Source organism: Cygnus olor, chromosome 4 (assembly GCF_009769625.2).
Source record: "Cygnus olor isolate bCygOlo1 chromosome 4, bCygOlo1.pri.v2, whole genome shotgun sequence".
Taxonomy (NCBI): domain Eukaryota; kingdom Metazoa; phylum Chordata; class Aves; order Anseriformes; family Anatidae; genus Cygnus; species Cygnus olor.
Window position 1 is genome coordinate 20317963 of NC_049172.1, and position 25773 is coordinate 20343735.

Sequence of the window (25773 nt, forward strand, 5' to 3'; positions counted from 1 at the left end):
TGCCATTTCTCTTGTTCCACTCATAGGTCAAAATATTTCAAAGGCCTTTCATATTGTTAGAGCATATTCTGGACAAGAACACAATACAAACCCTCACAATGTACGCTCCTATCTACTAGCAAGACACGAATAAAGGGCAAATACCAAAGAAGAAAATTCCAAGGCTAACTTTCGTAGTCCTCAGGGAACAAAACAAAACAAAACAAAAAAACACCACACACTCAAGATACGAAGATATCTTACTGAGAAGGACTTTCACTATATAGATGTTATCAGTAGACACAGATAAGGACATTCAGCAAGTCAAAGGAGTAAGGGGTGGAAGCCAATTTTATACTGACATATACAGATAAACACATTACCCATAACATAAATTATATGAAAGAATAAAATACAGATTCATGCCTATCTCACTTACTACTCTCTTGTCCATCAGACTAGCCTCTATGCAGGCTACAGGTAGTAGGAAGGGCAAATGCAGAGTGAACCAAAGGAGGTAAATCCTCTGCCATACGAAACAACAACCATAAAAAAAAAAAAACAACTTTCCTCAAGTGTAGAAAACATTATATGTTACACCAAAACACACATTCTCCTCAGATTTTATTCTTTCCAAGCTCTCTCACTGACTTACTATTGACTCATTCATGGGGAAAAAAAAAAAAAAAAAAAAGCAGCTCTGCCCGATTAGAGCTGTAGATAGTGACCTTAGAGGCCAAACTTCAAGAGATGCTTGAGAACATCATACATGCACAATTAACTTTGGTAATAGCACATATAAGTGGAAAACTCTAACAGCGTGATAAGAAAGTGAGTGAACACAGACGCCATCACTGCAAAATATAAAAGGGGTACAGAAGTCAGAATAAAGCTGAATGAGCTGATTCAAGAAAACCAAAAAGAGCACAGAGTGTGTATTAACTAACACCAACAACCAGCAGAAGGTGTCCAGAATTGTCTTACAAAACACTAAGATTTCTATGAAAAGCAGCGTCATCATCAACTAATACGGCATTTCTCTCCCTCAGAATGAAAAACAAACATGACACGGGTCCAGATTTTTTCAAGCCATTTGAGTTAGCACGTGCCGTGCTCTCAAGTAACTGCAGCTGAAACACTCAGCTGAAGGGCTGGAGGGACGTTTCGGTGCAGAGAACTATTGCATTACAAGTAAGACAAGTTGTGAAACAACAGCTCAAGAGGGAAATCTCCTTGTATTTGTTTACACAAAGCAGAATCACACACACAGTCAGAGCGGCATGCTGCACAGCTCAAGCGAGCACCAGCCCTATACAAGTGGGAAGAGGGCTGCCTTAAGAAGCCAGAAGCTTGCATCCTGAAGCTGGCTGACTTTCGGACCGAGGGGGACGCTGAAGCAGCAGATGAAGCTGATGAACTTGTAAACTTTCCAGCACTCGGGCTTTATTTGTCTGAGCCTGATACTCCCCTCTGTGGGTGGAGAAGCCGAGGGGCTGGCTGACGTCACCCGAGGAGCAGGGATAAAGCCCGGTGCCCGCAGCTGTGGGGTGACCACCAGCTCCCGCAGGGTCGGCTGCCCCGTCCAGCAGGTGCCCTGCCAGCAGCACCCACCTCCCCACACACCTACAGGAAAAAGGAGCGGGAGAGCCCCGGGACACCCATCCACAATGCCCCAGAACGTTGTTCTCCAAGGACCAGCACCCTGGGGATTCAGGCTCTCGGGAGGAATAGACTTTAACCAACCCTTGATCATAACCAGGGTACGTACCTTTCCATTTCCTCGCTGTTTATTGTATTTTCTAGCTGTTGCAGATGTTTGCCCTTTAGTTTTCCTCGATCTCAAAGATGCAGTGGAAACTGTGAGCAGATGAGCAAGGAGTTGCTAGTTCTGAGGAGAGCTAGCTGAAAATGAAGTGTTTTTACAAGCTTTATCTGTCTTTCTAGGATTGCTTTATTGGTGTAAAAGAGATTAAGTGCATTTTCTACTCATGCCTCAAAAATTAAAATCAAGTGCCTCAGCAGCAGGAAAACTCTGGCATCGTTTCCCCAGGCAGTCAGATGAGAAAATAAGTTCTGAGCCTCCTGGAGGCCAGAGCCCAGCTCTACCATTTTCACAGCCGTCCTGTGCACTTGCTGGGGGAGAAGGTGCTGGGCAGCAGCTCCTTGTGTCTGCAAGCTTGTACGTCGTGTGCTTTGTGCCAACTTCACAAGATTGATCTGACCCTCGTTTAATTAGAGTAAAATCTGCATGTTGCCAGGGAAGGCAACAGCACCTGTTTTTATGTGCAAAAGTTTTCGCTTCCATGAATGTTAAATCAGTGAATTATCAAAAGTTATCTAATCCTGAATATGCAGGAGAGAATTCTTCAGTGCTTTCTGCCATATGTAGTAACAGACAATTTCTATTACACACACACACACACACCACTAAAGGGCAGCAAGAGCCTGAGCCTTCACTTTTCCCATGGATTTTGAACTATTAATTGTGATTTATTTAAGAAACTTATTACTTGATGAATGGAGCATGTGAAAGTCTACAGATATCTGTATGCATCTACAGATATAGATCCACCTAATAACAAGAAATACATTATTTTGATAGTTTTCATATTTTGCAAATTGGTATTCAACACAAAGATCAGAATTATTATTTTCCCTGTATTCTTGCTGCTTTTCAGTACCTAGCACACCAAGTGCATGTTGCATGAGCCTCCAAATCACCCATGACCCCCCCCCCCCCAACCAAGCCCTGCACTATGACTCAATATATACACTATGTCTGGTATTAAATAAACGTCAAGAGCCTTGAAGGATGGATACCGCTGGTAATGCCTTGCAGTAAATATGCTTCTAAACAGGAGTCTTTAGAAAGTTTAAGCACAAACCCTTCACATATTATACCAGTAAAAATTAGTTTCATTTAAACACTCCAGATGCATACAAGCATAAAAAATATCACTTATTTTAAAAGTAGGTAAAAGAGAATGGTATTACTTGACTTTATGTAACTTCAGAACAAATATTCATCAGACGTAGCACAACCTTTAGACAAACAGAAAACAAAAAAAGAAACAATGATTAAAAAAAAAGAGAAAAATCTCTGGATGTTTTGGGGCCTTCATTGCCTTTTATGGGCCTCTAAAAGAAAAATAGTTTCCATTATCTCTAATGAAAAATATTTTAGCAGTGTCTGGTTTGTATTTTCCCTGTGTTTAGATTAAGTACAATGAAGTTTAAAACTGTAGTAACAAAGGACGTTACTATAAATGTAGCTTTCTAAAGAATAAATGATTTTACAATTGACTCATACCTACCAAATGCCTTACAAGACATAAGCCACTGGCTTCTAGCAAATTATCTCAATGCTCAAAAATCACATTATAAGTAGAGCTATGAAATATATATATATATATATATATATATATATATATATATATATGAGAGAGGACATTTAAGTCTGTTTAGCTCAAGTTCAAAAAATTTAATGGTAGATTTGTTTCATATTAATGTATTTGCTATCACAGTATACATTTAGAAGAATCCTTAAATAAGTATTTATGCTGTAGCTCTTAAGAGCTGGTGAATGTTTTGCAGGATTCAAACACCCTGCTCTTTACAGCCTATATTTTCCTTTCACATAAGGTATCACCAGCCCTCCATTCACATTTGGTTTAACTGCTCTGACAAGAAATATTATCAGCCATTAAAACAATGAATAGAAATCATTTTCAAATATTTTGAAAAAAATAATAGGACAGCTGTAAGTTTGGTTGGCTATGGCCCCTGTTCAACAAAAGGAAGCTTTTACCAGGACTTGTCTGAGAGACAGAACACAAGAGATCATCTTACACCTGTCTAAAGAACAGATGTCATCTCAAAAATTCATCTGCAATTTCCCAAGCAAGGCAATTGTCTTGACTGTTTCAAGCAAATGCAAAAACCACAGATCCTGAGCACTGGGAGGGAAGGAGACCAGGAAGGGACTAAAAATAGACGCATTCAGTTAGATTCTACTAGGGTCAAAAATCAAGCAAGTAACTAGAAATCAGGAAAACTTTTAAAATCCTTGGGACTTCACATAGATGCAAAGAAATTAGGTAAGGGAAACTGATCAAAACCCCAGTCTTAATAAAACTGACTAATTTCAGTCTGTGCTGAACAGAAGATCTGGGGTTAGGCATTTAGAGGAATGCCATCCTAGACTTTAAGTAATATTGAATAGAGTTACAGAAAATTAAAACTTGTAGAGGTTGGAAGGAATGGTAATATCAACTCTATATTTAAATTCTATCTTACTATAAACATTTACAGATCACAATGGAAGTGTTTATATTAACTCAGTTTTATATTTAGCCTCTGTCTGCAGACATTCATACCTCTTCAGAAAACACAGAGCTTGAAATATTTATGAAGGTGTGTCATGACAGGTTTCATAAGTCTATTAAACAGATGATGAGAGTTTTTCTTCAAAGTATCATAACAGACATTGCCCTGCATGGGGTTAAATAGTTATTTTGTCTCCAACAACGTCAGGATGATCAACACATATCCAATTTATCCAAATTGGAGTTACCTAGGATACAGGAGCAACAGATGTGCCATACAGACATGTCCTGAAGAGCAAGGCTAACATTTTCAGAAAGCACCAGGAGGATCTACTTCACGAAGCAGGGAGTGGCAAGCAACACTCACTGTGGTCATAACACAGTTCTACAAAGTCACAATCTGCATTTCACACATCATGAATAAGTTCCTTAAGAAACGGCATCACCTGCATTACTGAGGTACCCACAATATCAATATCACACCGTGATCTGGCAAGGCACAGCCTGATACCTTCCTATCAAATGCAACTCCGCAGCACTTCTTCTATTTAGAGTATTAGTCTGGCTGCTAATGCTCTGTCATGTTATGGAACTGTCCTGCAGTTTGTCATCCCATGCGTATCCATAACATGCTAGGCAAAGTCAGGAGCCATTCCAGGTTACAAGGAGAAGCATGATCACACTTCACCCGTTAATTTATTACTACCATTATGTATGTCGTCTCAATGTGGTTTATTTAAACTAAAAGCTGTTGAGGTTTTAAAAACAGACAGTTTTGGAGACCCCAGACTTATAATCTGAGTAACTTTCTTGATTCCTGCTCAGACTGATTACTCAGGCACCTTAACACTTTGTTCCATACATACTACACAAGTCCATCCCTCCATCCTTTTGGAGAGTGGTGGGGCTAAAAGCCTCCAGTGTACCCATTTGGAAAGCTTACCTAACTTACTTGATAATAATACGCACACTGCAGTTTGTTACGGAGAAATCACAAATAAGTTTACATGCTGGAATGCATGGAGAAAAAAAAAAATAAGTTCTTCAAGAAGCAGTCAGACCCACTGAACAGAGATGGACAGCTGGAAAGAGTACAGAATGACTCTGGCTGATTTTTGCCTTTGTTTCAATACTAACACAGTACAATGCATACCAAAAAGAATATTTCTGTTTAATTTCTATGCTGACAGTTAGTAATGTCACCTCCACGGGCAACAAGTCTACCCAGTTTGCCATAGCTGGGGTTCTGAACATACTGGAGGCATGTGGGGCGGCTTACTTTCTTCCTGTTGGAAAGTGGGAAACATCAGAACTGAAGAACATCTCCATAGGTTGCAAATGACCTCTACAATGGTTATTTTAAAACAGAACTGTTGCATTTCAATTATTTTAACCATGGTGTAGATGATCAGAAATACCAAGAAATCAGACAAAAAAACCTTAGGGCTATGTCTCTGAATGTCACTGATGTTGGCACATTTCCCTGAGGTATGAATTGCACCACACAGATCACCTTGAAGGATCGGGGCCATTGCTACTCAGGTGCAGCAGAACTTAAAGTTCAGCGCTTTAAGGAGTTCAGGATCTGGATTAGATGTGAATAAATACATGTTTTCGGTATTATGAGCATATTTATGAGGAGAGGCCAAGCTAGCAGGAAATATAGTAACTACTGTAAATTGTCCTTAAACACGGTAAGACCACAAATGGTTTTGTGTGTTGCCCAGTCAATGGCAGGTCACACACCTGAGCATTAAGTAGCACAGTTGTCAAACAGAGTGCTATTCTGCTATTGCCTGAAGTTGGGAGGGAGAACTGAACTGCTTTTGTCAAGCCAATTACACAATGGCAGCTGAGACAGAAGATTCAAGGACAAGTTAAAGCAATTACACAAATTAGAGTGGAAATTATTTAACGCAGAAGCGTGAAGACAATTTTCGTCTACTTTGAAGTTATGATGAGTACAGCATTTAAGTGGTGAGCTGATAGTGGAACTACAGAGGGAACAGCAGAATTAAAAATACAGTTGTTTTTTGTGAGCAATCATACAGTTGTTTACACACCCACCCCCAACGCAACAGGCAATAGGGAAGCATGGCGACATTTGTTTTTCTCTCTCAGTTTTTAAGGTATGTATGCAACTTAAGTAAGCAGTCACAATTTGTTTTTCAGATTACACCTGGAAGCAAGGCTTCAGCTGCCAACCTGTGCCCTGGTGATGTTATTGTGGCTATTGATGGCCTGAGCACAGAGAACATGACACACAATGACGCCCAGGAGAGAATTAAAGCAGCGACACATCAGCTATGCTTGAGAATAGAGAGGTATGTGTGCACATCTGCTTGCTCCTGATAGAAGATGCTGTCCAACTAGCTGATTAACGCAGTGTAACTATCATATAGCCTAACTAGGTAAAAGAGCTTTAAGAATTCCACAAAACCTTTAAAATTACAACCTACCTCACCAGCTCCAGACCAGGCCAGATTCCCCAGAGCACACCCTCAGGCACAGGAGCAGCTTCCCTCAGGCTACTCACTACCTTCGCTGAGCTACAAACCGACCACTTACTGCCTCCCCTGATGTCACAAAGCCTATGTCTGGTGTCAGAAAACAGACAGTACTTTACTTTCTTAGGAAATTAGGAGCTGGAAAGTGCCACAACAGAGCCCTTGGCTAGTTGTCACTTGTTTAGTTACTGCTCTGCTCTGACACTGCCCCAGCTCCAGGTGCTAATTACTGCCTCCCATCCTCAAGCATGGGCAAAGCTGCTAGCATATCTTCCTAGTTATGGAAAGCAATGTCACAGCACACTTTCACAAGTAGGAACAAATAAGGGAGGCCTAAAGCCTTCCTTTATGGTCACAATGTATACATTTAAAATAAAAATAAAAAAAAAAAAAACACAAGGATTTTCCAAGCAATGTGAGAAAAAAAGAAAAGAACTCTCTTACCTAAAATGCAGGAGTCCAGAAACTTTTTGCAGTCATCTCTCTCTACTAAAGCTTCCAAGAGCAACAACCTGCATCTTCACATCTCCTAACTGAGTTTGCTCAGCCTTTAATCAAAGTCACCTAGCATACTTTCCCAGCTGTCTCCAAGAATCAGCCAGCTCAGACCAACCTGATGCCCTCCAGGAGGCATAGCACTTTGTTACAGCTGACCACAATATGCCTTTCCAAATAAAGGAGTATTTTTCTTGGAAGGAGAATAGTCTAGTTACTAGAGCTCAGACCCTGAGTCAAAAATTCCTATGCTTAATGCCAGTATATCAATCTATTACAGATTGCTATATGCCATTTAGCAAGTATTCAAAAATATGGTAAGCGTAATTGCCCGTATGAAATATGTGCATATTTAAGAATATACTGAATATTTGGATTTATATAACAAACAGTACTACTATGTACACACAAGATCAATGTTTAAGAATATATTACAGCACTTCAAAGTCAGCTACCAAATTTCCTTTTGTCAGTGAAGACAGAATTGTAGCAGATATTTGCATGTTTGCTGTCTCTGCTTAAGCAACTGAAAGAACCACCTGTGAAGCTTTTATTTACAATTGTATGTATACTTTGCAAACCAAGACTGCAATCCTCCTGCATTGAAAAATTAGCCATTACGTGGATATTGTGGTCATAAAAAAAAAGAAAGAAAGAAAGAAACTGATGTTGCTGAGGTTTAGGAAAATTACTAATATATAAACTTATTTGTGAGAAACATTAACCTATCAACCACTAAGAAAAACAAAACTGTATAAAGCTTTGTCTGTCCTGGTCATAAAGGGACTAATTTGTCTTTGTGTTTCATTAACTATTAAATTATTTCCCATTGTTCATAGCACTTTTTTTATTTTAAAATAGATACATTTTTATACAGTTTATGTACAGTACACTATAAACTGTTCAGGTATTTTTATGTCAAAATACTAACAAAACATAGAACAAACTACAAATTTCCACACTGCATTATCATTTACATGGAAATATACAAATATACAGGAATTCAAGTTAATTTCTGCCTTTCTTTCTCTCTAGGAAAGAGACTAAATTATGGTCCCCCCAAGTTTCAGAAGATGGCAAAGCACATCCCTTCAAGATAAATTTGGAAGCTGAACCACAGGTATGAATTCTTAAAATTTACCTAACCATTTTCATTTATCTTTTTACACTCTAAATGATCTCACTCATGGTTATTAAAATTCTTTGAACACCACTTCATCCGTTATCTGCCAGTTTAAGCTAATATGAACCATGACAGGCATTATACATCTTTTTGTATCAACTATATATTATATATGTATAATCTTATCTGACTGGATGTTTTAGGTTTTCAGCTGCAACTGAAACAAAATTTTACCAATTTACAATACATTCCCATTTTCTTTAAAACTGCACATATCACCATAGTTCTACTACAGAAAAAAAAAATACACTCCTTTTATTCTGATGCTGTTTAAGATGCTTTAACTCCTTTAGAGACCTCATCATGTAAGTTCAGGACTAAATGTCAAATACCAAAGCAATGTGCCCATCAAGTCAAAAAAATCTTTTTGATGGAACAGGCACATAAACAGGGAGATTTGTTAATGTTGGGTCTCTTTACCTCCATATACTTTTGTACCACACCACAGAACTGAAAGTTACTGAATTGTATAAAACCCACTCAGTGATCAATAAGCAAAATGTTCATCACTTCTGAACAGCAAAAGCAATTCCAATCCATTTAAATCTTCCTCTCTCTTCAAACTCATACCCAGTCCCTTGTGAGGAGCTGTGAGCAGAAGTACCCATGTTTTTAATAGTTAATTAGCTAGCTGTTGTCTACAGCTAGTGCTTTATTCCTTCGTCATTCCTCCTTTTACTTACATGAACGTTTGCTGTAGTCTCAAGAGGGAAAGAGAAAAGAGCATTCTGGTTGCAGGCCAGGATCAAAGCAAGTATGTCAAGCGTTTATTTTGTGCTGCCCCAGAAAAATAAAATAAAAAAAATAAATAAGAGCAGATTCCATTTGAACAAATTCTACATAATAAATGCTTCCACCAGTTCTGTTTTCACAGTTGCACTCCCAAATATGAATATGGCATTTCAGTGTTCCAGTTCTCTCTCTTCTTTCCAAACTAAAACCTTTGTGTTAAGTGATACAGCAAAGTTCATCAGAAACAATCCACCCTCTTCAGCAGTAAAAGGCAGTGTAACAAAGGAACAAAACAGCTATTTTAAGAGTTTTTTGTTTTTTGTTTTTTGTTTTTTTTTTTTTGTGGAGTAGCTACGATACACATAGAAGACACAGCAGAGGAACAAAGTCACTACAAAAGCTGTACAGAAGGCCATATAGGTATGCATGACAGGACAGTAATCCAGTAATCCCTGTGCATGAAAGCGGCATTCCTAAAAAGAGCAGTTACTTACAAATAGATCACAAGATTTCAGTAAGAGCTATTTGGCAGCCTTCTGAAAAGCAGTCTCCATTGGGCAATTAGAAAAAAATACTTCTCCTAGATTTAAATAGTGAATCCCTCTATTTTGTGTGTATCTCTTTCCTTTATTGGAAAATCAGGAGTACTGAATATATTCAATAAATAATAAGCCTCAGCAAAGTAGCAATGCTAGTAAACAAATATGCTAAACCACTGGAGGGATGATGTACGTTTTAGATTAAATTCTTCCATCCAAGCACATTTATCACTCTGATCTATATATGGAAAAAAAATAGCCTTTTTTCCATAACTGCAGAAATTTTACATTTAATTTTAATGCATATTTAGTCTCAGCGCCAGACCCATCAGTGTGTGTGCCAGTAGTGCAAACAATTCAGCATGAAAGTTTCTTTAACCTCAGGTGACTATTTACAGCATAATTATATGCCATGTAAGTCACATTAGAGTGTGCTGCAGTCCAACAATGAATAAAAACCTTGAAGCCCAGGCAAGTCAAAAAAAATATCCAAAAGCAGTACGGTATTACTTCAAATGTAAATCCTTTCTATCCAAAAGTATCGCACATATTGGTTGGTCTGCAGAAATGGAAAATCACTGAGTTCTATAAAAAGCATTTCCACCATTTATATAATAATTAGAATTACCCAAAAGGTCACAGATGTTATAAATGCAGACGGAATTTTTCACTCTTGCCAAGTTCGCTAAGAAAGTTTCATGAGGGGAAAGTCAATAATTTAAAATACATTGGGAGCTAACTAAATAATAATAGATTAGTTGCAATTACTATAATAATTAATAATAAGTTAAATAATTAGTTGCAAGCTAGTAACAGATTGTTATAAATGAAAGTAAAACATGCTTTAAATTGTTCACCGTATCAACATGAGGCAAAAGAATGCTTACTTTCAACAGATGGAAAGTATTCTACAGATTTTTATGTGAAATCTGATAAACAATTAATGCTGTGCACAGGGCAGCTCTGGAACAAGGAACCTTTACACAGTAGAAAGCTTTTGCGTTAGGCTGAGCAGCCCCAAACAGTCATTTGGAGACTGACAGAGGGAATTGTCGAAACACCATGAAAACTCTCCCTGTTTTTTACTCTGGATAGAGCAAACAGAGACAATAATCCCAGCAAATAACTTCCAGTAACAGCTGCTGACTAGGAGCCAATCTTGCAAACTACATGTTCCCACATAAAAACCAACCACCTAATTTTGTTACTCTGGAGCAACCTATAGCATGATGAATAACAGGAAATAATAGACTAGTTGAAGTATTACTAATACAATCCCTTCGTATTCTGTATAAAAGTAATATAAAACATAAGGTTCTCAAATAATATAATTAGGAATAGAAAATCATTGTAAATGGCAAAGTGTACCTTATTAAAATTATTTTTTAAAAAAAAAAAAAGCTCACATGTACCTTCCTGATGTATTTTCAATGTAAAACAATGTTATGACCTGTCATTTTTTTTCTCATTTACCTTTTTCACCTCATGTAAAATTAATTTGTTTCCATCACCATATTTCTTTAATGCTTTTATTTGGACTTTTTTTTCATTGCTTTTATCTTTGCTTTTGAACACTTTGTTAAGTGTGACTAGACCTTTGTCCATGAAAGACATATCCTTGGAGATATAAATATACTATATACATAGAAAAGTATAAAAAATCCAAACAAACCAAAACCCTATTCTACAAAGTAAGCTTACGTCTATTAATACTTATAGTCAAGTTTTGAAACCATATAATCATGCTAATGTAGTTTTGAGGATCTAGCCCGTCTTATGTAACAGCATTCAGAGATGATGATTTTAGTCCCCAATACCTCCAACAGGTAAACACGTGTGTACTGTCATGGCAATTATCCTCAAGGAATGCCAACACTTGGTCCTTGCTGGATGCATTTCTGCAGACTTTTGAGGCTCTGTTCATTCTGTTGCTGATATCTATATCAATGCAAAATGCATTAGTCTTACAAAAAGGACATCAGTCAAGTAGAAAGATTTTAAGAAATGAAATACTGTAATTATCAAATATTCCTGCTTAGGAATTTCAACAACCTTCAGTTCTCATTTAGCTTTGGAACTAAAGGAGGACTTCTCACAGATTCAATAAGATCCAATAAACACAAGAGCTGGACTATTTGCTGTATGTTCTTTCACTGACATTTTATATGAATACATGAGGTTTTTTTAAAAAAAAGGAATTTAAGTTTAACTAACTGCAAATACCTGTTTCACAACTGTTATATTGTAAATATGCTATTACGGTGCCATGTCTTCTGTGCTGTTCGTCAACAAGAATTAAACAGGCAGTGAAATGACAATGTTCATGGTTGTTTTTGTTTGTTTTGTATCATACATGGATTTAAACCAATTTAAAACATTTTTATATTAATATCTTTCATAAAGTAGACATGATCCTAAACAGTAGAAGCTTACTTCCATTTACTAATACATTTTGTCAACAGCAACCCAATTCTACTAGACAGAAATCAAGAACTGCAAGTAAAATCTCTGTGCTCATTTATCTGATTGCTGCTTTCAGTAATCTCTTCCAGTGCAATGCTGCTGAACATTTCCATTTAATAAAGCTGCTTTTTACTGTTTGCATCTTCTGGCTGCACGCACTATATAACCATGACTTTTCTTAAGGTTTGTTCCTAAATACATTTCTAAAAGCATTCAAATTTTTCAAATGAAAACTACAGGGCCAATTCACATTCAGGCATTCAGAATTTTTATAAATAATTCACCAAATCTTTGAACAGAGACTTGGTATTTTCTGAAAAAAAATAAAATAAAATAAAATAAAATAAAATAAAATAAAATAAAAGGGCAATATTGTTTGTGGAATAAATAAAAACCTACAGATGTCAAAAATGTGTCCATGCTTACCTAATCTGCTCTTTTTATCTTGGTTTATTCCATGGATTTCAGTATTAAAATTATATTGCATTTGTTGCTAATAAGTTGTATTTTATTTCAACTGGAAATTTTTCTAACATTCCTAAAGGTTAGGTAATCTAAAAAGGGCATTTCTACATTAAAAAAATAATAATAATAAAAATAAAAAAATAAAAACTTGGTTTAAAATTTTATTTATCAAAATAAGGAGACTGGTTTGTATCGCTTGCAAGATATGACCAAAAGACCACAATTGCACCTGAGTAATTTTAAAACTGAAGATGTTTGATGTGTCATCATTACAAAGTATGTGATAGTAAATGCAGAGCATAAACTGTACACAGTGATTAAGCCAAAAGCTCCAGTACCTAAGGTACAATTTGGAATAAATCTCATTCAGGAGTATCAGAACTTAAACTCTCTATAGTCATAAGACACAGTGTGATGTCAACGTAAATACAGAAATGGTCTATTGCAGTATATGTATCTGTATAGTATTGTAGATGTATTCCTATTACTCCAATCACATCTTCTAGCAGAGATTTGAACTCAAAAGTTAGGAATAAGAAAGCACTCAGCAGGTGTGAAAGTCCTGTTCTCACTTCACGTTTCATCCTCTGCAGATTTGCTATTAGGTGGCCTAAATCTTTGGAAGTCCAAACACTATGCAAAATGCACATCTCAAAAACAAGGCCAAATCAGAGAATTGGCAGAGATATATTCTCATTGAAATATAATTTATTGAATATACATTTCTCATTAAAATACTAATGATCTGTGCTATCTTACCATTGCAGCTTCCAGTCAATATGGGGGAAAAAAAAGGCAGAAGTCAGAGATTAACACTAAAACAAAGTAATTAAGCTAACTAACTATATGTGAAACGTTTCTAAACGATGAACCTAAACATTGTAAAATCTAGAGAACGATACAACAGGTTGCTATAATATTCATCCCTCCCATTTTGTCTTATGCTACTCACCAATATGGAATACCTTCTTCTTGCCCTGATGCAGAAAATATAAGTCTCTGAATGTATATGGCTTAAGTAGCGAATAGAAAATTCATGGAAAAATATAGTGTGCTTGCACCAGTTAAGAAATAACAAAGTTGCAAAAGTAAAAAATGCAGAGATTAACAATACTGATGTTGTCAGTTTTACTCATTACTAGCTTTGGTGTGCATTGTAGCTTTGTGTATTTTGTCTGCCTATCACGTACAGGAATTCAAGCCTATTGGTACGGCTCACAACAGAAGGGCCCAGCCTTTTGTTGCAGCAGCAAATATTGATGACAAAAGACAGGTAGTGAGCTCCTCCTATAATTCTCCAATTGGGCTGTATTCATCTGGCAATATACAAGACGCGCTTCATGGACAACTGAGGAGTCTCATTCCTAACTCATCGCAAAAGTGAGTACTGGTATCTCCTTATAATAATACACGCTCATTTGTGTTATATCACTATCTGTTTTGTTTTCAATTAAAAAGTCCAGCTCTTGCTGTTTTGGCTGATAATCAGGGGTTTATTGATTATCCAAAAAATTGGTGATAATTGAAGCAATTTTTTTCCAGCACAGAAAACTATACACTCAACTCTGTAGTAGCGGCACTGCAGGTAGCTACAATTTGCCCTCTATGTTGGGCAGCAACTCTCCCTCTCATCCTTCTCTAACTGCCCGTTATTCTCCAAGTTTCTCAGCACTAAATTGATGGTCTTTTATGTACCAGGAATGTACAAATAAACATGGTTACTTCATGGTTACAACTTCAAACATTTATTACCTACTTTTTAACTAGAAATAAGTATGTATAGGCCAAAGGAAGTTATTTTAACCCTCTTGTCTTTACAGGATATCAACTACTTTGAACACAGGCATAATATTCGGCCCAAACCTTTCATAATCCCAGGCCGAAGCAGGTTATAAACTCTGAGTGCTGTGATGGATTTGCATGCATGGTGTTATTTTTTAATGGATACTCACAAACCATATTAATGGAGCATACTGAGGCATTTGAAATTAATTTACAGTGGTATATAATGCTGAAATTTAAAAACCTGAATTGGTGGACTTGTAGATATCAGGCTTGAAATTCAAAATTTCCAAAAGAAAGTAGGTCCAGACTCTACTCTCAGTGTTACAGATACAAGTCTGAAGGAACTATATTCATGAATACGATTCAGATTACAGTGTAGCACCAGGTATTGTACACATAAATTTACAGAGCTGTGGAATTCTTCTGCCCAAGTGCAAATATATGTAACTTCTTAACTTGCTAAATAAAAGATAGCTAGCTTTTTTTAATTACCATCTAGGCTATGCAGAGATTTTAAGTTTATTTTTCAGCAGACAGCTATACAGAAGACAACCTAATGAACTAATACAGAGCTAAAACAGAACTATCTGATGCTAAGACCTGTAAAGCTCTAGAATGCAGAAAACATCATATATTTACATACCTTATTTTGGTGTAATATTCCTCTATCATAACTGGGGGCAAAATGCCTGGCTTACTATGATTTACAATATTAAATACAGAGAGGAAAAAAACAATACAAATTCTGTGGCTAAAATGCAAGGAAGTTCAAAAAAGCTTGAGTGATGCAATACAACGCTATCCTTTATCCTTTCTATCAGTAACAGGTTTTACTGGTGGATTTAGTGTTCTGTATTTCATACTGAAGGTCAAATTGCCTGTATTTTAGTTATACTATTTTGAGTCCAATAAACAAGACTTTAAAAAAAAAAAGACAATCTCATATGGATTGTTGGTTTTGTAGGATGTGTTGCTTTGGAAACATACGTGGCCTCTAACAGCAGCATTTACATGTAGACTAGACAAAAAAGATAACAAAAGAAGATAGAAAATAAAGATTAATATATATATATATATATATAGCAAAAAAAGATAGACAAAAAAAGATAGAAAAAAGCCTAGACTGGCTTTTGGACCACTAGGTACCATCTTCAGGTACCTAATCAGATTTACAGAAGCTCAACTGGGTGTGTTGGGAGCCTACTCTCCTAATTCAGAAACCTCAATTACACAATATTTTCAGTGAAAATGCTGAAATAAATGGCTATTTTCCAGCTTGCCAGATAATACCAACCTGTTAGAAATGCACCAAGTCTCAGAACTTTAGCTGGGCAAGTCTGTGTGGTGTTTTAGTGTGGAATATGTCCATATTTACAAACTGCAGAATCTCTGATGGAGAATCTTACTTCCACAAAACCCTGGCTGTCACACTGTTTGTCTCCTACTTTTTCAGCAGTTTGGCTGTAAAAATACTCTGTTAAATACAGCAGAAAAACCCAAACCTCCACCTTGACTGTAATTATCCCTTTAGAACAGACAGCTGAGACTAAACAGGACTGACTAAAAGAAGAGCTGATTCTGGACTGTGGGATTGAGCTAACAGATTTGACATTAGCCACAATTTTGGACTGGACTTTGACAAAACTAACTGGAAATTATCTTCTTTATATATGATTATATTTTATTTATGCTTCACTTTATTCTGCTTTAACATCACTTCAGCTGCTTATAGCACGATTTATGCTTCTTCTGTCCTTCTCTCGTTATTATCCATTTACTAACACTATCAGCACTGATAAAACTTATCTTACTGCAGAATCTAAAGGTGGTCTTATTCTTTTACACACACACAAGAATGTAATTTTATAAATTGCCCCCAGTATTAGTATTTTTGTCTGACTCGCTAGGTGATAATACAGAGCTTGTACTTTTGCTTTCAGAGTTGCCTACCATTCGTTGAATTACCTTTCTTTTGATATGGCTTGAATTGTAGACAACGTATTTCCCTTCACAATTTCGAGAAAGTGGTCCTACACAAATTCTCCATTGAATCAAAGGGAAAATTTGGGTTTTCTCCATACACGAGTAGCTACTGGGCAGAGTACTGCACTGCACTGCACAGTGAAATGTAATACACTCCCTGGTTTACACAGAATCGTTCATCTTGGAAAGAGCTAACATAACCCTGATGCACAGGTTGGAGGAAAAAGATCAAGCATTTATCAACTCTTGGCTCTGAATATCATATAAATGGTAGCCTGTGGAAAGCCTGGGTTAAGTGCTGTTATACAGCAACAGGAAAGAAGTATCCCTGAACCAAGAAAGCCTCTGAGGTGCTATGGAGAAAAGACTGAAGTATTCAGATTAGTGACATTGAAAAAGACTAATGCTTGCAATATTTTACTAGTTCTTCTTAACAGACTTCATGCTGGTGTGCAGCAACTTTACTCCAGTAATGTAGACCAACATTGATATAAAACTTCACATCCTTTTTATTTTATATAAATCACATGTAAAATCTACTTCAGAAGGAGCAAAATTAATTCTTTGAATACATAGCCACTGTTTTTGTGAAGGACCACTTTACGTTCTACTGGAAACACTGTAATTTAGAAAAGCAAAAGTATGCCTGGCTATTTTCACATCTTTTTTTCTTTGGAATATGCAACAAATATTTAACAAATATATATATATATATGTTGTTAAATACATTTTAAAAGATTAATAAATACCAACGAAATATAGGAACTGTTGGATATGTTATGTGACTTTATAGTAGTCTCTTCAGCCTGAGATGGATTACGAGGTACAGGACTGGAATAGTGCATTTAGGATTCCAGTATTGCAGGTGTTTATTCTGTCACTGACACATACAACTCACATAACTTTTGTAAACTACCCTTTTGGAGATCTTAAAAGTTACTCACTTAGAACAATGAGTTTTAGTGAGGCTTAATTAATCCTCAAAGAAAATCTAGCATTCAAAATACAAAGTAATACTGTGTTCTGAATTATTCAATCTATTATATTTTTGTCTTTAAAGATAATGCATGCCAGAATTTTGAGGAACGCTTTATAAGTGGCATTGATGCTTTTCCTTTTCAATGAAAGCACATACTTTTGCTTTTCTCTACTTTCTCTACTTTGGCTTTTCTGTATTTGTTATATTCATGCTTTTCAGCCTTGTTAACATCACCATATTCCTGTACTTTTGTCTTTCTTCTCTATAATCCAACACGCACTGCACACCTTTCTGCAATCTGGCTGTAACGTGCAATTAACACAGTGGATGCAGTACTCCTTCGGGGATTGACTGTGGCAGTGGACGCAGCACCCCCTCTTCCATTAGCACCATCAGCTCTATCTGCCCCACCGAGCTGAAAGCGGTGGCTAAGATGGCCCCTAACGTTCCCCTGGAAATGGAGCTGCCTGGTGTCAAGATTGTACATGCTCAGTTTAACACACCCATGCAGTTGTACTCAGATGACAATATCATGGAAACACTGCAAGGCCAAGTTTCTACAGCTCTGGGGGAAACACCCATCATGAGGTAATTAGAGCAGTACGTTTAATATTGTTGGATATACAAATTTAGAATATACTGACAATCCCAGGCTTTAACAATTTACATGGTTTCTACAACAAGGTGTAAAAGGGTTAGAGAGAAACTAAGTTATTTAAAAACATTCAATATTTTCATTAATCTATTAGTAATTTATGACTTTTTCATCTGAAGTGTTAAAAGTCTTTCAGATTTTACAAATAACTCTTTCATAGGAAATAATCTCGTAGTTGTAGCTACCAAGTAAAAGCTGATTAAACTGTCTTTACTGTAAGCTGACTGACCACTCCAATTCAAGATTGATTCCCTCCAAAATTCACAACTATTTATTATTGTTTTAATTGTTGCTATTTAAGAATTTATTCTTATTAATCATTAATACATTATTATTATTAACTGACATTTCTTTCAACCGTTGAAGCTTAGATCTTGTAGGTGGTATTCATGCTCTTTAGCTCCCACCTAGCACAATTCATTCAGTACCACTAGCTTTTCTCCAAAAAGAGCCAGAATTGACTTTCTAGGCCTACTGATAGATCTCTGTAAATGTCAAAAGCTGATTCATGAATTTTACCTACTACAGGAACTGAAAGGCAGGTAGGAACTTTGTGAATCTGGACAGTAATGATGAATAATAAAATGTTTTAAAGCTCTACTCATGTTTTTCAAAGTACAATTTATCATTCATATTGTTTTATCTCTACTTTTGCATAATAGTAACTTATTTTTCTGTTTCACAACAGTACTTAAGTTAATAATTTATAATATGTATGATGTAAGCTAAAGCTAATTACTAATACTTTAAATAAACAATAATCTCTGGCACCAATGAGTCTTTTTCAGCACCTTGCAGAACTGGGCTGTTACTAACCGTAAAAATCATATTTGTCTAGTATTTAAGTTCACTCTAATCTGATGAAAACAAAACTGTACTTCATGAAGTCTGCTGAGTGATGTTACTCTACTGCATGAATCTTATCCTCAATCACACACACACAAAAAAAAAAAAAAAGCCAACTTACTTTTTCCTTATTCTGAAATATGGATTAAGCCCAGAGTAATCAGGTTTCATGAATGCCTGCAGTGTTCCCAGTTTGAGAACTGACTGTCTACACAGGTTTGAAATCTCTCTTTTGTTGTGAGATTCATTTTCACTAGGTATGAATTTAGAAATGTTTTCTCATACACTTGTGCCTGATTTTTGGCTTTTGTATGTAACTGTATTATCACTTGTTTGATTTTTAGGAATATTTTAGTAAAGAAGAGAGAATTGAGGGTTTAATTAGATATTTTTAAAAGTGAGCTCACTCTTTAGATTAAAAGTTTACGAGGAAAGAAAAAAATGGTATTTTATTCACTGGCTTAAAAATGGCTCAGAGAAAGCTGGTTGATTCTTGAAGATGTAAGCAATTAATATAATCAACAGTGGCCTCTAGCTGGCTGCCCAAGTGCTGCTGCTCTTACTGTGCCATTTGATAGTCTAGATGTTATCCTGGGAAACAAACAAAATTGTCTAAGTCAAAAACAGTTTAATTCCTTGTGAAATTAGTGGGGTTTTTTTTGTTTTGTTTTTGCTTTTTCTTCCAGTAGCAACTTACCTAAGGTTCAACAGAGAGTTAGAAGCCAGTTGTAACAGGAAATTTAAACTGGACATTTACACAAATATCAGTGAGATAACAGACTGCACTGAAGTGAATTTTGACCTTTCTAATTAGTCCCAGTAGCAGTTTGAAATTTACAGATGCCACACATGTGGCCTAATTCCTGACAGTGCATGCAGTCATCTGCTCTTCTTTTCAGCTATTCAAGATGTTAGTTATCATGATCAATTTAAAATATCCAGCACAGTTTAAAATACCATGAAATATTCTTGGTGCATTCCTTAGTTCACAGGTCATTGGAAATTCAACCATCAACTGTTGTAAGGGAGTGTAGTGATAGGACAAGGAGTAATGGCTTTAAACTAAAAGAGGGGAGATTTAGATAAGATGTTAAGAGGAAATTTTTCACTCAGAGGGTGGTGAGGCCCTGGCACAGCTTGCCTAGAGAAGCTGTGGATGCCCCATCCCTGGAGGTGCTCAAGGCCAGGCTGGATGGGGCTTTGGGCAGCCTGGGCTGGTGGGAGGTGTCCCTGCCCATGGCAGGGGGTTGGAACTGGCTGGTCTTTAAGGTCCTTCCAACCCAAACCATTCTGTGAATTTAAGTGTTATTTGGACAAAAATTTACCTTATATTTTTATCATAAAATTGCCATTACAAAAAAATAAGTCATGTGCCATTCTAATATAATTTACAAAATAAATTTTCCAGTCAACAGCGTTTATCTTACATTGTTCTCTACCACATAATACTTACTTCATTCTCTTTTGACACCTCCATAAATTAAATAAGTAACAATTAGCTTAGATAAATAATCACTATCTTAACTAACTGACTGAGCCAACTTAGAACAGTAAGAATATCTTGTCTTCATGACGCTCTTCCAAAGTGTTTGTGTAGGTTTTGGCTGACCCCATGTAAAGACATGAGCTGTGATTTTATCAGCATTCTTGAGGCCAGCTGCTGTGACAATGGAATTTCTGGATACTGCACCAGAGAGCATCTGCTAATACAGCAGTTGATCACAAGAATGCAACTGCTTTGAAGTTAAATGCAAGTACTGGCTTATTTCCAAATGCTGTTAAGAGCCAGGGCAGTAATTATGGAAATACTGTCATGAGTTCATAGATTTATTTTTGTATGAATTCCACAGAATTTTTTTCCAGCACATTAGATCAAGAGAAGACTATATAAAGCAATACTACCTGGAGGAAAGAGTCCTTCAGTGGTTGCAGAAATTCACTCGTCTTTACGTCTGTTTCCTGAAACATATTCTATGCCTGTCAGAGCTATTGCTTCTAAGATATGTTCATTAACTGCTTTATCTGCTCTTCCTCCCTGCGATGCAGTGACCCAGCTCCCACCGCAGTGCCTCAGTCCGATGTGTACAGGATGCTGCATGCCAACCAGGAGGAGCCCAGCCAACCTCGTCAGTCTGGCTCCTTTAAGGTGCTCCAGAATTTAGTCTCCGAGGAAGGTGGTTAATAATGACATATTCTACCTGTTCAAAGTATTTTTAAACGTTTGTGGGAAGGGGGGAATCTGAGAAGAAAATAAGAGAGATCAGAACTATACGAAGTCGTTTTGAATATGACAAATAGTACGCAAGCCTACTAACATTTTTCCCCTTGCTTTTACAGCTAGCAGTGTCCCATGTGAGTAAGATGGGAATGTTAATTACATTTTTCAGAATCTCTTCTCAGAATTTTAAGACTGTTAGTGTACAAAGTTGATTAGAGCTGAATGAGGTTTTATGCAAGAGAACTTTTGGGATAACAAGAAACAAAACTCTCTCTTCCACATCCAGGAAAAGAGAAATATAAACCAACTCTGAAAATAAGTTTTATTCATCCCCTCTTCATTTTAAATAAAAACTGAAGACAACAATACCATTCACAGTCATATTTCCTTCAAATGAAGAGGTTTTGAAAATAAAAAGGAACATTAAACTAAAAGCTATAGGTTTCTTACTTTTACAGTAAGCATAAGTAGTAAAATATAACCAAAAATAACCTAAAAATATTTAAATATTTATCATTTCAATTTTTATACCTAAATATTTACCAGAGAAGGAATAAATATATCTATTTTTTCTGTACATATGTTATTTTGGGATTTTGGGGGTAATCTTCTTCTTGTATTTTGCTGTATTTTTATATTTGTATTATAAATCTTTCTGAATTTCTTGTATGGTTAGTTATACAAATAACAACTAAGCTTTCAAACAATAGGTCTTGACTATGTTAAGGTGCTATGTTAAAGCCAAATCCTCCTCCTCCTATTATACCCAGGATCTGCAATCAGTGAATTAGCAGATGCCTATGAGACAGAGAGTGCTATCTTTTTAATCAGTTGTACCTGCTTTTTGGCTATAGCATACAATATCCTTCCCAAGTCCAAAGACACGGGATCTGGCCCACTAAACTTGTACAGAGAAACTTCATTATTAGTTGGCATAAGTGAACGCCTGTAAATACATCCAGAAGTGTGTATTTACAGGAAAAGTGCTTAACTGCTTCAGATGCTTTTATATCAGCCTGTGCTTAACAGAAATGTTTTGGTTCTCAGATGGACGCCCTGTGGGTACAAGAAGTGTGAAAGCACCTGTGACAAAGATACCCACCGGCTTGCCCGGTGCCCAGAAAGTGCCACTGTGTGACAAATGTGGGAGCGGAATTCTGTAAGTTGTTTCTTTCTAGTTTTAGAAATCTCTAGCATAAGCACATGCCCTCGAACACCATCACAAGCTACAGGAATCCTTATCAAGTGATGGTCTCTGCCTGAGAGACAAAAAGAAAAATGCTTCTAGAAAACAGAGATATGAGCTAATGATTTGAGATTTAGGACAATATATTTTTATATGTTAGCCACTTTAAATACAGACAATTTCAGTTTTGACAATGTACTGCAAAAGTTCTAATTAAGGTGTCTCAGGGCCTTTTGCAAGTCAATCATTAACACATACTAACGAAAACAGCAGTCACCCATGCTATGCTGTGTTAGGCTGTGAATTCTGCAGGTTGCTCAGGGGTGTAGAGCACCCCTCTCCCAGGTGAGTGGGAGTATCTGGAACACTGAGGCCTATTTTGAAACTTCAGATTTATGTTTGAATGACATCACTAACTTCAGCAAAGGACACACATAATGATGAGCTCAGACCGCAGTCACAAAGGAAATGTGTTTTATAAACTCATTTACCACCATTTTGATAGGTGGGACTGTACTTTCTGTATTGTAGCCAAAATAACATGATTCTTCAAACCCTGTTTTTCCAATAAACTATCGAACAGTCTACATCATCCCCTCTAATGCCTTTTATATCTTGCTTACTCAAACTCAACTACCAATCTTAGATTCTGCAGTGCCTGGCAAAACCAGAGAAACAAAGGCCTTAAGAGAGATACCTAGAACTTGCTTTGTCATACTGCTGTTTCTTTGCACTTTAAATTCCTATGAATTAATTGGGTTTTGTTTTTTTTTTTCTTGTAATTGTTTCCATATAGAGGGACAGTGGTGAAGGCACGGGATAAATACCGGCACCCAGAATGTTTCGTGTGCTCTGACTGCAATCTTAACCTGAAACAAAAGGGCTACTTCTTCGTGGAGGGCCAGCTCTACTGTGAAGCTCATGCGCGAGCTCGCATGAGGCCACCAGAGGGATATGAAGCAGTTACTGTTTACCCAAAATGCTAGTCTTACCTTAGCACACACATACATGCATGCACACGAGAAGCCATTACCAGCTTAGAACTGCAGTACAAGTGTCAGGACTCCTGCCTGAATCCAAAGTAGCAGCTTTTAAACTGTCTCTTATGGGAATCTAAGCAAGGTGGAAGTCCCTATTAACCAGGAGTAACGTACTATACCAGTAAAATTCTGTCAAAGGATTATCTTTGAAGTTGCCAATATAACTCGGTGGAGTATGAACTAAAACAGCTGTACTGGAATAACAAAGTGAAACAGCAGAGGTATTACAGGATCACTACAGTATATACACATCCTGTAATCAAGACATTATTTTTAACATAAATTAAGAATCTGTGCAAGCAGCAAAAAACATTGAAAGCCTCATTGTGTTACAGGCTGTGCGCTACCAAATAAAGAAAATTGACAGATCATTAGAAAAGCAGCTATTTTACATGGATAGTACAAAGCAACCAGATGTTCATGTCTGCTTCAACCATCTATCATTCAAGTATCATTAATGTGTGCCAAGAAATAGATTTCGCTTACTTTGCTTTGAATTTGGGGTTATATTTACTTAATTTTCTGATGCAGCAAATGTGATGAGGAATAAATACTTATTCATACAAGAAAATGCCTAGTGTAATAAAGACCATTTAGTAAGAAGTAAAACAGTTCTATGTTGTTTCAGTGATTTACAATGAAATTGGCTTTCACATCACTTCACAGAAAATTGTTCTGAGGCATGCACACACATACATTGCTTTTTGGAAAAAAAAATATTCTAATAGGAACTCACTGCAAATCAAGAATGAAAGTAAATTTAAAAACCTTTCTGCAGAAAATGGTACTGTTATTTGCCTCTCCATCACTTAATTTCCTTAATAGGTACAATGAAAAATATCATTATAATACCTTTATTTCTGGAAATTAAAATTTTGACATCTTTAAAAATGACTGATAATTAAAATAGGCAGGAGAAATATCTTTTATAAAAAGCCTGATGAACTTCCAAGGTGGGGAAAAAAAAAAGCTGGATGAAAACAGTTTTTAAATCAACTTCTGAAACTCTTTTAAGGGTTGCATTGCTTTCAGGTAGGTGCCAGCTGCATACACACACCTGTCTGACAAATTCAGCCTTAGCATTTTCCAAAAACATCAACACCATTCATCAATTCATAGCAGAAGTGAACAACTAACGTGCAAAAAATCTTACATACTTTTCCCGTTCTAAAATACATAAGAAGCTTAAAATGTAAGCGGAATACAGAATCAAAATTAGAAGCTATATATACTTTAAATTTATTTTTTAAATTGAGATGAATCACAAAGCCTGAAATGAAATGTTTGTATACTCAAAGACTTTTCAAGGTGTCTTAAACTATTATTTCTGAATTTAAATCTTTTTAAAATGTATGTGTCCCTGCATTTAGAATTTAAGTCTGCATACCAAAAGCATATAGAAATGCACCCTTCTAAAGGTTAGTTCCTGAATTATTTTCAGGCACAAAACACAATTCTGCTTCTCACGTATCACGGAGGAGCAGAATTCATAAAGTAAACATGAAAATCATTTTGAAAGTGAGAGTGCATATAATGTGTATTTTTACAAACCTGAAATATCATTAGTGTTTTACAATAATTGCTTAATGTTCATTTATTTGTGGAGCAACTGAAAGTAAAAATAAACCACTACATACGATGAAAATTCTGTGTTTCTTTTCAACAGGTATGAAAAATGAGAAAGTGTGAGTGTCAAGGGGCTTGACAATAATAGAAGTTTGGCATTTTCAGCCACACAGAGCAGTATGCTTTGGATTTATCAAACAGCTGGCAAGAATGAAACAATTTTTAAACAAGGCATTTGAACATATAATCTGGGCAAAATTAGTTTTCTGAATGAAATTATGTGCCTTCAAAACTGGAGACCCTCAACTGCCCTCTCTTTAACAGGGCAAACGTACCAATTGAAAACATGGGGAAACTCCCAGGAATGTAGCTACAAGAAGTGTTAGGTTAAAAGAAAGTCACATAACATGACTTGATGCCAAATCTTTGGGGGAAGTTCAGTGGCATTGCATCATGGCATGATGCTATTTTGAGAGGTTTGAGGTCGGAGATGACTTTCATAGAGCTAGAAGGTAAGCCTATCTAATTGCAAGTACCAACCTATGTGAAAATATTTACACCAGTGTAATATAAAGGAAACAGATTTGCAATTCATACAGGGACAAGAATCTCTGATCCTAATAGAGAAGAAAATTAGGAAATCACATCTTATCTTCTTTTCAGATTGGGGGAATGCAGAGATTTAAAAGTGAGAGAAAGATACAGCAATTCTCTCTGCAGCGTGCTCAAGGCCACATTCTTTACCTCAGTAGGGTGTCAGGGGTTACTGGCACAAATCCTTCCTATGTAATGTGTCCAGCGAAAGAATGATCCACTTTATCTGCTGG

The 25773-nt window shown here is 36.4% G+C and overlaps 2 protein-coding genes across 8 annotated transcripts in view; one reads left to right on the forward strand and one right to left on the reverse strand.

Annotated features, from left to right (window-relative positions):
• C4H4orf47 (chromosome 4 C4orf47 homolog) overlaps nucleotides 1-25773 on the reverse strand; it is a 91716-nt gene that overhangs the window by 37044 nt on the left and 28899 nt on the right. Inside the window, exon 9 of one of the 6 annotated variants that reach the window (XM_040556572.1) lies at nucleotides 11152-11698. The exons of the other annotated variants lie outside the window; for them this stretch is intronic. The gene's annotated coding sequence lies outside the window, so the exon portion shown is untranslated. Of the gene's footprint in view, nucleotides 1-11151; nucleotides 11699-25773 lie in introns of those variants that run through there. 6 annotated transcript variants of the gene reach the window in all.
• PDLIM3 (PDZ and LIM domain 3) lies at nucleotides 1235-25025 on the forward strand. 2 transcript variants are annotated; one of them, XM_040556570.1, is made up of 8 exons: nucleotides 1235-1739; nucleotides 6477-6628; nucleotides 8342-8426; nucleotides 14509-14576; nucleotides 17760-18023; nucleotides 20983-21110; nucleotides 22202-22313; nucleotides 23137-25025. In XM_040556570.1, the coding sequence occupies exons 1-8, from the start codon at nucleotides 1647-1649 to the stop codon at nucleotides 23324-23326; spliced, it is 1092 nt and encodes a 363-aa protein (XP_040412504.1). In that variant the 5' UTR covers nucleotides 1235-1646; the 3' UTR covers nucleotides 23327-25025. The 2 variants fall into 2 exon arrangements, with proteins under 2 accessions (XP_040412504.1, XP_040412503.1); XM_040556569.1 differs by lacking the exons at nucleotides 14509-14576; nucleotides 17760-18023 and adding an exon at nucleotides 13881-14068 and having other exon boundaries at nucleotides 1253-1739.

Excerpts from the sequence above, each read along its gene's own strand:
- PDLIM3 (XM_040556570.1), top strand. The coding sequence starts at position 1,647 with ATGCCCCAGAACGTTGTTCTCCAAGGACCAGCACCCTGGGGATTCAGG. Across the intron at positions 21,111-22,201 it reads GAATTTAGTCTCCGAGGAAG|ATGGACGCCCTGTGGGTACA; the intron begins GTGGTTAATAAT and ends TTTGGTTCTCAG. Across the intron at positions 22,314-23,136 it reads AAATGTGGGAGCGGAATTCT|AGGGACAGTGGTGAAGGCAC; the intron begins GTAAGTTGTTTC and ends GTTTCCATATAG.